Genomic DNA, 13,036 nt, shown 5'->3' on the forward strand with positions numbered 1-13,036 from the left:
ACAAAACTCAACATTATTATGGATTTTGAAGGCGGAATGAAAATTTGTGAGCTAGCAAAGAAGTTCGATATACAGGAATCCACAGTAAGAACAAATCATAAAAGAAAGGTTTACAGATTTTGGAGGACATAGATTCTAACGAGGAACGAATTGTAGCCACAAGGCAAGGAATAAAAAAATCATTAGCTTGCTATGAAGAAATTTTTCGTGACAAGAAAAAGACATTATGCCGTCAGACGAATCTATTAGATTTTATGAAACCATCAACATAGAAATAACTTTTATTTTTTTATGTATAATTGTATGAAAAACTAAAATTATGATTATATTTCTTAAAATATGTGTTTTTGTAAACCTTTGGTCCCAATTAACTAATATTTTGTATGTTTGTATATATAAATTACATGCAAAATTATACCAGAGTTACGTGAATTCGACTTGCGCGCTTTTAGTTGGTCCCACCTACCGCGTAACTTCGGGGTATGACTATATCCCCATCACGTATAAATTCTACCTTCTATCTTTGTTTTCCAAATTTTAAAACCTTACATTTTGCAACATTGAATTAGCATTTCCATTCCAGTGCCCATTCACTCGGCCGGTTCAAGTCTTCTTGTGCGTCCACACCTGCTCTATTCCTCATAGTTCATCCCAACTTTGCATCTGCAAACAACTGAATATCAATCATCCAAATCTTCCCTACTATCATTAACATATAGGTTAAACAGAAATGGTCCTAAAACAGACCCCCCTTTCCCCTAGGTGCACAGTGCTAGTGACTTTTCTCTTCTGGGCCTCCATAGAGTTGCAACACATCTTGAGAGGCACAACTCTGCAGACTGCAATTGTATTCAATGCTATATATATATATATATATATATATATATATATATATATATATATATATATCATTTATCATCCACTTCAACAGTGCATTCAATTGGTTTATAATTCTCTCTGCAAAAAAAAATTGCTTCTTTACTCATCTAATCTTTGTATTTACAAGGATGAAACTGTTATTCTCCCATCACTACTATCTGTTATTCTATTGGATATTTCCCTGGTATATCCAAAATCTAAAATGATGGTACAACATGACAATATTTCATGCTGGCTGGAGCATCGCCCGGTTAAACAAGCCCCCCCCCCCCCCCCCCCGTTTTCGCCAGGGAACCAGGGCAAACAGCAAAGAATCAGCTACTGGAACAAATCTGAAAACGCATCCCAACTCAACATCGACAGAGTTAAAGATCGGTACTATCAGCATAAGAAGCCTGATAGCAAAGAAATTGAGCTAGCTGAGGAATTAGGTAAGTACCAGATCGACATAATAGGGGTGACTGAAACAAAAAAGACAAACTGGTGAGATCTTTCTGAGTAATAAATACAAAATGTTATATTCATGTAATGACGATCAAGGAAAAGGAGTAGCCATAGTATTCAACACAAAATATGAGGCTAATCTTCTTGAATGGCAGTCAGTCTCAAGTAGAGGAATGTGGGCAAATATGAGAATGGGGAACTGGACAATGAGACTCATTTGTGTCTATGATCCCACAGAAGGTTCTACTAAAGTAGAAGTGGAGGAATTTTTTGATGCTTTAGAATAAGCAACTGACACAATGAAAAAGGAAAAGTTGGTCGTTGCTGGGGATCTAAATAGCAGAGTAGGAAATGATTGTCAGACATACAAAAATATTTTGGGAAAATTTGGAGAAAAGAGCAAAGCTAATAATAATGGCAAATATCTGTTTGGATTTCTGCTCAGGACATGGACTGGTTATTACTAACACCATGTTCCAACATAAAAATGTGCACAAATTCACATGAAAGAAGAGGCAAGGAATAACAAAAGTCTCATTGACTATGTTATTGTTGATAGTGATGTTTTCTCCCTGGTGCAGGACACCAGAGTGTACAGAGGATTTGAAATTGGAAGTGATCACTATTTAGTCTTGAGCAGGATAAAATTGAATTTCCCTTAATGCATAACATTATACATACGAACAGTGCATTCCCACTGTCTAATTTGTGTTTCTTTTTCCACTTGGACACAGGCATACCCCTTTCCCTCAGCAGCAATCTGCCTGTCTTCACACTGCCTCTCACTCAGATGCAAACCATTTCTAGCAACCAACTCTTTTGTATTTTCAATTTGTATTTTGTCTCTACTGAAGAACATCATCTCTTACACATCCAACCTGTTATGCCATTCATAACAGCTTCATCTCCCTCTTATATTGTGGTTAACACTTACAGCCCTGTTTCATTGTCCCTAACAATCCTGTGATTCCACAATGCCTCATTTACATCTCTGCAATAACTGCTCCCTTCCCTTCTTCAGTCTCATCACTTTTCCATTGCACAATCATATATAAAACCACATACTTTAAGGCAGCGGTGTCCAGGCCACGTGTGGTCTCATAAGATCTTAAACTTTTAACATTATTATGTGATGCGAAAAATATGCTGTCTTTCTTTTTGTTTTGATACAAGAATTTGAGAATCATCCCAATTTACGCTCATGCGTAGACCTACACTTCTTACCGTGTGGACATTCAGAACCGAAATCCTACGGAGTAGGTTGGTTACTTCTTATTCCTGGAGGAATCCTATGTCTGTAGAAGTGTGTGTTCATGGGGTCTGCTTGTGGGAGGAAAAACCCCAGATAAACAGGAGAGAAACCCTGCGGTCCACACCCAAGACCTGCTAACTTGGCTATGTCTGAGAAAGATCCTTAAGCTCCTCATGTCTGCGACAGAAATTGAACACAGGACACTCCTTTTCCCATGCATATGATTGTGAAGTGCAGAACTACTCGGCTAACTGCATGGACTGAGAATAGGTTTCAAGATTTCAGAAAAAATTAGTTTTTTTTTTGCATATTTGCGACTTTTATTTTCAGTCAACATAAATACATTATCTTTTGAATTTTCAAATGGAATGTATAGAGTTGCAATCAGATATTCAACTCAAAGAAAAATTTGCTCTTTTTTTTATATGACCTATCTTCCAAGAGAAAAATATCCTTTGCTTCACAATCATGCTTTATTCATGTCATCGGTTTTTAGTAGTATGTACATTTGTGAATAACTATTTTCAAGAATGAAGCATACGAAGAGTAAAGTTGGATCAAAAATTTCTGACCAGAACCTTGAGAGCTCATTACGAATTGCAACTACTTCCATCAAACCAGAACAATGATGCATTGGTTTCACATAAGGCCAAATATCTCACTAGTTTTGTGTTTATGCTAACTTCTTTTTTTTTTTAAATGTTAATAAAAAAATAAAAAATTTAAAAAATAAAGGAAGTTTTTTGTTACTTTAGCATATATTATAAATTTTATATGCAGCCGAAGACAATTCCTCTTCACTCAGTGTGGCCCAGAAAGACAAAAGGTTGGACACACATGCTTTAATGTTTCAACTAATACAGAATACAATTTGAAAAACTAAGTCTCAGTTATTAGCCTATCTTAGATATCTATTAGTTGGGTACATCACAAAAATGTGATGGATATTGAATCAAGGCTCTATCTCATGCTCAGTATATCAGTAATATAAATTGAATATGTCCCATTTATACTGTTTTTAACTGATCTAGAATTATTGGCATAACTGATTTAGAATGACTTTCTGAATAATTTTGATATAATTAGGAATATTTTACCCATTTTTGAGATGTTAAGTATTTTTAAATGCCATCAAGAAACTTTTTTACAAAAATTCAGAGTAAAAATTATGAATTTTACAGTTAGTATTTAATTTTTTTTTTTAAGTAAAAGGATCATTAATTGCTTCAAGTGGCTTTCTGTGGAGTTTAACTTCAAAGTTTTCATTAATGGTAAGTTATTTCTGGTAACTAAAATTTTCTCTTTTCTAAACTACTCACTTTTGTTTTAATTCAATAGGATCACTCTACCTTAAGACTATCCATAAAGTCTAAAGTAGATGTGCTTAACATAATTCAGTTGTAGAAACGCCATGTGAATTATATAAGGGTGATCCAAAAATTCTAAAATTTGGATATTTTATAGCGCAATATTGAAAAGCTTAGTTAATTTTGTATGATTATAATACATAACATATGTTTTGTATCTGTATATTAACATATTATTATTATTTATTTCGGGCGACTCCAGGAGTCCTTAGACTCATCGAGGGAGGCCCTAAACATCATGTCCACACAACTATGTGATTACATTCTCACAGTATCTATCATACCTTGTCTTGAACTTGTTCACCGTCATAGCACCCACAACAGACTCTGGCAGCTTATTCCACTCATTTACCACTCTAAAAGTAAAGAACCCAGCTCTAACACCCCTGCTAACCACACTCTTGCCCAGCTTCAATAGGTGTCCCCTAGTTCTCCCACCACCAGTCCTGATCTCAAAAATATCCTCTGAATTAATCCTATAGAATCCCTTTAGCAATTTGAATGTCTCGATCATATCTCCCCTCCTCTGCCTATCAACTAGTTTCTGCAACCCACAAATCTTCAACCTGTTCTCATATGGTTCATTCCATAGACCTGTTATCATCTTAGTCACTTGCCTCTGGATCCTCTCCACCTCCTCCCCATCAAGAAGGAACCGAGGTGACCAAATCTGGGCACAGTAGTCGAGATGAGGTCTTATCAAGGCTCGGTACAGAGGTACAATAACTTGCTTGTCTCTGCTCGTCAAGGTATTTTTCAACAACCAAGTGAGTTGATGAGCTGATTTAGCTACTTTTGCAATGTGCCCCCTAAACTTCATCTCCCTATCCACCAACACTCCCAAGTCCCTGGCCTCATCAATCTCTTGGAGTACAGTTCCACCAATGTGGTATACTGCTGCTAATCTTTTCACCCCAAAATGCATAACCTTACATTTTTTCACATTAAATTGACATCCATTCTCCTTAGCCCAGAACTCCAATCTATCTAAGTCATCCTGCAAGACTTTGACATCTTCTGCATTCACTATTGCCCTACCCAACTTTGCATCATCAGCAAACAAATGAATTGTTCCACTTAGATCCTTCCCTATATCGTTAATGAACAGATTAAACAGCAGTGGTCCAAGAACAGAACCCTGTGGCACACCACTAATCACAGGCCGTCTTTTGGACTCTACTCCTGAATAAACTACTCTTTGATATCTCTCCATCAACCAACCACCTATCCATCTCACCAATCCTATATCCATTCCCATATGTTGTAGTTTACGGATTAGTATTCCATGTGGTATCCTGTCAAACGCCTTTGCCAGGTCCAGCAGTATCACTGTAAACCCATTTCCCTTATCCAGTTCAGCCGTCACCTTGTTATAAAACTTGAGCAAGTTACTGAAGCATGATCTACCCTTCACAAAGCCATGCTGTTCCCTATACAGTATCTCGTTTTCATCAATCCATTCCTGTATTTTTCCCTTGACTACTTTCTCTAAGACCTTGACAACAACTCCTGATATGCTGATCGGTCGGTAATTTGCAACTGTAGTCTTGGATCCTCCTTTATGCAGTGAAACTATTTTCCCCTCTTTCCACACCTTCGGGACTAAACCAGACCTGAGACTAAGATTAAACAACATGGTCAAGGGCACTGATAATTCTTTAGCCGCTTCACGCAAGACCCGTGCCGGTATACCATCCAATCCCACAGATGTGTTCACATGAAGGTTCTGTAATAGACTAGTCACCTCCACTTCATTCATCACTATTCCCGTATAAACTAATGGTTCCTTCATTTTTTCAATGTCACCACCTGGATGATATGCTTTTGCAAAGTGCGCGCTCAGTAACTCCACTATATCGACTGATTCAGTGACCTCCTTACCATTGTCATTCCTTAAAATCATTTTGCCATGTACAGTTTTTTCTTGCTTGCAGCATATTGAAAGAACTGTTTGGGATTCTCTTTTGCTTGCAAAGCTAGTTTCCTTTCATAATCTGCTTTTGCTTTTTTTACCACACTTGTTACCTTTCTGGCCTGCACTTTATACCGTTCGTGTGCCTGCAGGTCACCCCTTTCTTTAAATTCCCTCCACAGTTGTTTCTTTTTTTGCAGCTCAAGCTTAATGGTGTTATTCATCCATTTAACCCCTATTTGTTTTACTATTCGGACCCTAGGTATACAATCAGCCATTACCTCCTGTAAATGCTCCTTGACCACTTCCCATGCTCTATCGACGTCCAGCCCTTGCAGTTGTACATGCCATGGCACTGATCCAAGCAAGCAATCTCCTAAGCTTGTCATACTTGCCAGCACGGTAATTCCACATATACCCTGTCTTAATTGAAAATTCCACACCTTTAGCCACTTCCCAGGTCAAGACCTTATGATCACTCTCACCAATAGGTGGCAACATGGTCATATTCATTAGTCAAATTCTCAGATGCTATTACCAGGTCAAGCACTCTCACACCCCTAGTATTTTCAATTACATGCTGTCTCAGATAGTTATCCCTTAATAATTGAATAAAATCCTTTTCCTTCCTCACATGTGACCTCTCCTCCTTCCAATCAATCGTAGTTGAAATCCCCCATAATAATTACCCTCCTTCCACTCATTTCATCAATTTCCCTATGCATACTATCTCCACCATCTATTCCATCACCTGGTCTATAGCAGCACCCAACTGTATATTTTATTCTGCCAGTCTCAATCTCACACCAAATAGCCTCAAATGAGCTCCTTTCACTATCCTGCGATACAACTTCAATTCTCCTTGGCTGCAGTATATATTAAATACAGATACAAAAAAGTTCTCAACACTCATTCTCCAATTCCTCATAGGCAGTGTACTGTCTTTGCACAAAGTGAGCTAGCAATTAAATTAAAATCAGTGATTTGCACTTGCATAGCTTATAGCACACATGGAGGTAGACAATCAGTAGTTTGAATATCCTTTGGAAAGAGTCCCTCATGTTTGAATGGAAATAGTGTGAATATCTGTAGTTGCATCAGAGCATATTGGAAAATCCTTGTGTGCTAAGCAAAATAATGCATTGCTTGCTGAAAATAGCTGTATAGCATGATGTACTGTTACATGTCTGAGATCAGAACTTTCATTCTTGCACTTAAATAGCTGAGGTGTGAATTGATGACATTTATGTAGAATGATAATTACCTCAGATCAATCTATGCAAAACCTGTGCAAAAGCATTTCACTGATGGGATTTAGTACATCCAATTCAGCTATGGCTATTCCAATTTCCAGCTATGCTTAAAATCTTGGTTAGCAATAGATTATTGTGACAAAGGGCTGTTGAAAGCTTTATAATTGGGATATAACATTGTTTTACTGATGGTATATATTAAACAGATCACTTTCTTCCTCCCAAGAGAACTTATACCCTTTATTCTACTAGCTGTGCCAGCATTAACTTTTTAAGCTCTTATTCTCTAACCCACGTGTGTATATGTGCATCAAATGTCATTTTAATCTGACCACAGTTTTTGACAGCTATGCTGAGAAGAATAAAGTGTGTTGAGGTCAATTTGCTAAATCAGAAAATTAAGTAGGAAAAGCTAGAAAGTGGCAATCATCTACTCCTGCTGCCTTTCCACATTTCAAGCCTTTGATGGCTTTTTCTACTTCAAGTATGGATATGTATTCCTGACTGCATGCCTGGTCAGTGTTTTTTATCACTGTTCTGTCATCACTGCTTGTTTCATTTAGCAGTTTTTCAAAGTAATTACTCCATACTTCAAGGATATCTTTTTCTCCTGTTTTCATGTCACCTTTATCATCTCTAACTCCTTTTACAGCACTCTTTCCTCCATTCCTAAGCTTCTTCAACAACCTCCAGAATATTTTGCCGCCACCTTGATATTTGTTTTCTATATTCTTGCCAAAGTCCTCCCATGACTTTTGTTTAGCTAGTTTTACACACTGTTTAGCTTTCTTACTTTGTCTCTGTATTCTGTAAGAGTAAAAGCTGACTTATTTGCCAGGAACTTTTGATATGCTTTCTTCTTTTCCTTCACTGCCTCTTTAACTTCCTGTGTCCACCAGGGAGTTCTGATTTTTTTATCCTTGCACACAACCTCACCACATGCCTCTCTGGCAGAATCAATGTTTTCTTCAGAGTTTGCCACTGAATCTCCAAGGTTTGATTCCTGTTCTCAAACTCTTTCATTTTCTTTTCAATAATCTTTCTGTATTTTAGTCTACAGTTCACATCTGAGAACTGCTCAACTTTTATTCGCTTTAAAACTTTCTTACATGTTATTCTTTTCAATATGAAATTCAATTTCATCCTGCTCAAGACTAAATAGTGATCACTTCCAATTTCAAATCCTCTGTACACTCTGGTGTCCTGCACCAGTGAGAAAACATCACTATCAACAATAACATAGTCAAGGAGACTTTTCTTATTCCTAGCCTCTTCTCTCCATGTGAATTTGTGCACATTTTTATGTTGGAACATGGTGTTAGTAATAACCAGTCCATGTCCTGAGCAGAAATCCAAACAGATATTTGCCATTATTATTAGCTTTGCTCTTTTCTCCAAATTTTCCTAAAATATTTTTATATGTCTCACAATCATTTCCTACTCTGCTATTTAGATCCCCAACAAGGACCAACTTTTCCTTTTTCATTGTGTCAGTTGCTTTTTCTAAAGCGTCAAAAAATTCCTGCACTTCTACCTTAGTAGAACCTTCTGTGGGACCATAGGCACCAATAAGTCTCATCGTCCAGTTCCCCATTCTCATATTTGCCCACATTACTCTACTTGAGACTGACTGCCATTCAAGAAGATTAGCCTCATATTTTGTGTTGAATACTATGGCTACTCCTTCTTTTCCTTGATTGTCATTGCCTGAATATAACATTTTGTATTTATTGCTCAGAAAGATCTCACCAGTTTTGGTCTTTTTTGTTTCAGTCACCCCTATTATGTCGATCTGGTACTTATCTAATTCCTCAGCTAGCTTTATTTCTTTGCCATTCATGCTTCTTACGTTGATAGTACCGATCTTTAACTCTAGTGATGTTGAGTTGGGGTTTGTTTTCAGATTTGTTCCAGTAGCTGACTTTTCGCTGTTCGCCCTGGTTCCCTGGCGAAAACAACGGGGACCTTGTTTAACCGGGCGATGCCCCAGCCGGCATGAAATTTTGTCATGTTGTACCATCATTTTTTATTTTGATTTAACCAATAAGAATACAATTTGGTCGGCTAAATCCCAAATTGCCAGCCCATCCTCGTTCATTCAGTATCCAAGTAGATACCCAACAGGGTGCACCATGAGAAGGTGAGGATTGGACATTAGGTCAGAAGCCCTGGTCGGTTCTCCGCATTCCTTTAAAGGCTATGTGGAGGTCTCCTCTCAGTTATACAGCTTTGACCCTTAAGCACCCCTTGGTGCTTAAGGTGCATGCACTTGGTGCATATCCATGCACCAAGCACCCCTTGGTGCATGGATTTGAGTTTGGTTAGAAATAAAACATTTGTTCAAAAGCTAGATGACAGATATGGGGGAGAAAAATTAGAGTAAACAATTCGATCAATGGTAGAAGCATATTAAAAATTAAGATATTAGGAAGGAACTTGACATAGTTAGCATTTCAGAATGCATAAACAAAATGAGAAAGGTAAGGTTAGCAAATCAGGTGTTCTATGCCAAGAGATGGGGAAAATGACCCAGAGGAAGATAGTGATCTAGATGGATAAGTGCAGTTAGAAGTATCCTAGAACCAAATATAAGATGTGACAATACTGTAATGCTAAAAAGTTGTAATGAATTTGGAGGATGATTAATGACTAGAGATAATAGTAATGTAAACCTAATTATGTAGTATTGTCACATTATCCCATAATGTCAGGAAGTTGGATGTTTATGAAAACTATTCCTTGAAGTTTTATCTCCAACTTTTATGGATCTAGTAATTGCATAATCATGTAAATAGTTTCAAGCTTGCAACAAAAAAAAAAAAAAAAAAATCAAGATGGAAGGAAATATGATTTCATTTTCTTAAATAATCTGTCTGGAAAATTATCATAAACAAAAGATGTTAATGATATTAACAGCTTTAACAGTTCAATGTTAGATGTAAGGTTTTAAAATTTGGAAAACAAGAATTTACTCTTGGCGGGGATATATTGTTGGGAGAAATGCGAGATCTTGAGGTGGTGGGTAAGGATCTAAAATTTAGAGGACACGTCAAAATTGTGATGACAACACAATGAATTCTGGCAATGATGTAGGGGACACTGACTTACAGAAGTAAGGAGATTCTGATTCCATTGTATAAGGCTCTGATTAGATCATATATGGACTATGCATATATGATCACCTGTTTTTCAAAAGGATCAAGCAATGTTAGAGGGTCCAAAGTCAACTGAATAAAATAGTTTGATCTCTGGAATGTTGAATATGAAGAAAGGTTAAGACAATGCAGTTTGCAGAGTCTAGTGGATAGGAAAAGGGATGATATCTTTAAAGGTACCTGTGGCATAACTATAAATAATAAATTACACGATAACCACAGTAATTAACTTGAATGAAATAAAGGTACAAATATTTTGTACTGAAATTAACAGTACATCAGTGTAGAACAAACAGTTCAGAGGAATGGAATACAAAGTACATAACAGTCGATGGATTACCAATTAAAATTGTTGCTGCATGCTAGAAATTAATATTAATAAATATTAAATAATTCTTACTTCTGTAAGAATTATTTAATAAACTCGGGGCTACCGAGCACTTCCCCCAAGTGGCGGATGGGGGGAAACCCTGACTGCCATCCATTGGATATCAGGGTAGCTCTGAATATATTGAATAAAGAGCAGTCGACCAGTGGTTTTGGGACTGGCAATCTCATGTGAAAATATTGCGATTCAGCAGCCTGCACTTGGCCAGCGTGATTATCCGATCATTTTATTTCTGTCTGATTCATCTTAGAAGGTTAGGTGAATTAATGGCCTAACCTTCTAAGATGAATCTGACAGAAATAAAATGGGCCCTAATTCCTCGGAGGCTGGATTGCCATTACCTATGGCAGCAGGCAGTTAAACATGAAGGCAGAGGGTGCTAAGAATCCCCCGGTAACCAGATCATGCTGCCATTGGAAACTAGAGCCTGGAACATTAAACTGTAGGATTCTGAGCAGTGAAGCACGGTTAACTGAACTAACTGAAGAGCTAAAGTGACTAAAATGGGACATTCTTGGACTCTGCGAAGTCAGACGTAATGGTGAAGAAATTCTTCGATTAAAAAATGGAGACATATTATATTATAGAGGTCAAGATAAAGAATCAGTGGAGTTGGATTCTTGATTAACAAAAAACTGAAGAACAACATAATGGAATTTGACAGTGTATCCAATCGAATAGCAAGTATTGTTATTGAAATCTCGAAAAGATACTCTTAAAATCATCCAAGTGTATGCACCAACAATAAGTCATACTGATGAAGAAATTGAAGCCTTCTATCATGATATATTCCAGTTCTACAATAAAGGAAAACATCATTTCAGAATTGTAATGTGAGACTTTAATGTTAGAATTGGTATTCAACATTCTGATGAAAGCTCAATGGGAAATTTTGGGATGAGAGATGACAGAGGAGCAAGGTTAATAGAATTTGCAGAAAAAGAAAATCTGTATATCATGAATTCCTTCTTCAAAAAAAAAAAAACACATAGAAAGTGGACATGGAAAAGCTAGTGAAATTGACTTTATCCTCAGCAATAAGAAAAACATCTTTCAAGACTGCTCTGTTATAAACACTTTCAACATTGGAAGTGACTATCGTATGGTACATAGTAAGATTCAAATAAACTGCCAAAAAGAAAGAAGAAAACATGTTTTGGAAATCAAAGCAAAACATAGATGTACACAAACTCAACATTAAAAAAGATATATTCCAACATGAACTAAACAATAGATTTAAACATCTTATTATAGATGACAATGCTGATCTATCAGAAAGTAATGACATTATTATCCAAAGCCTTTTACAATGCTCACTTGAAATAGCTGGTACCACAAAACAGAAACAAGACAATCTCTGAAGAAACAAAACAGCTTATGAAGAAATGAAACAATCAATTAACCTACAGAATAAAATTGAATACACGGAATTGTGCAAAACAATCAGAAAATGTATCACAGAAGAAATAAGAAAATTCAATTGTAAATTCATACAACAATTGAAAACAACCATAGTCTCAAAAAAGCCAAACAGCAATTGATGGACAGCAAACAGATGGTTGCAGTCAAACTACAAGACAGGACCATCACGAGATAGATATGCTATAGCAAAAAGAATTGAAGAATTCTACTCAATATTATACCAGGATGATCAGTTAAATGAAGAAGACAACTACAACACAGCTGAAGTACCACAGATTCTACCAGAAGAAGTTATGCAGAGCATCCAAAGCTTCCAAAATCCACCTGTTTTTAGAAGTTATAGCTGAACTTCTAAAAACAGGTGGAGAAATAATCTACGAACTCTTCAAAACTATTTACTTTATGCCTGAAGAAAAATGGTGTACCAACAACATGGAAGAAGGCTACCCTAATTCTGATACATAAAAAAGGTGATATAGAAGACTTGACAAATTACTGATCTATCAGTCTACTATCAGTGGTCTACAAAGTGTTTACAAAAGTCTTAGCTAATAGACTTTGTGCGACTCTGGGCCTAGTACAACCAAAAGAACAGGCAGGCTTTTGAAGGGACTTTAGCACAATGGACCATGTTCAAGTTGTACAGCAGATTATTGAACGGTGTAATGAATATCAATTACCACTATGTCTTGGTTTTATTGACTATGAGAAAGCCTTTGATTCACTTAAAACTTGTGCAATACTTAAAGCATTAAGAAACCAACAAGTGGAGGAGCCTTACATCAGCACCATCAAATCAGCATACACCAATGCCACAGCAGCAATTCATTTCAATGGAAACATCTCTACTGTGGGAATACAGTGTTAGATCTGAAACGGGCGACCTCATTCTAAATGAGGTCACCTTCCCAGAGTCTAACAGAAGATATCCATTAAATGAGCATAGTTATCATTTGGCACAATC

General features: G+C 36.7%; 1 protein-coding gene across 2 annotated transcripts in view; it reads left to right on the forward strand.

Moving 5' to 3' along the window:
• LOC150092292 (glutathione peroxidase-like) overlaps window positions 1-13,036 on the forward strand; it is a 67,335-nt gene that overhangs the window by 31,315 nt on the left and 22,984 nt on the right. For both annotated transcript variants that reach the window (XM_090414934.1, XM_090414933.1), the window contains exon 2: window positions 3,782-3,846. In XM_090414934.1, coding sequence (XP_090271060.1) covers window positions 3,782-3,846 — 65 coding nt within the window. The remainder of the gene's footprint in view (window positions 1-3,781; window positions 3,847-13,036) is intronic.

Source organism: Typopeltis vanoorti, chromosome 26, assembly GCF_054136105.1.
Source record: "Typopeltis vanoorti isolate ZY-2024b chromosome 26, IOZ_Tvanoo_1.0, whole genome shotgun sequence".
NCBI classification, from domain to species: domain Eukaryota; kingdom Metazoa; phylum Arthropoda; class Arachnida; order Uropygi; family Thelyphonidae; genus Typopeltis; species Typopeltis vanoorti.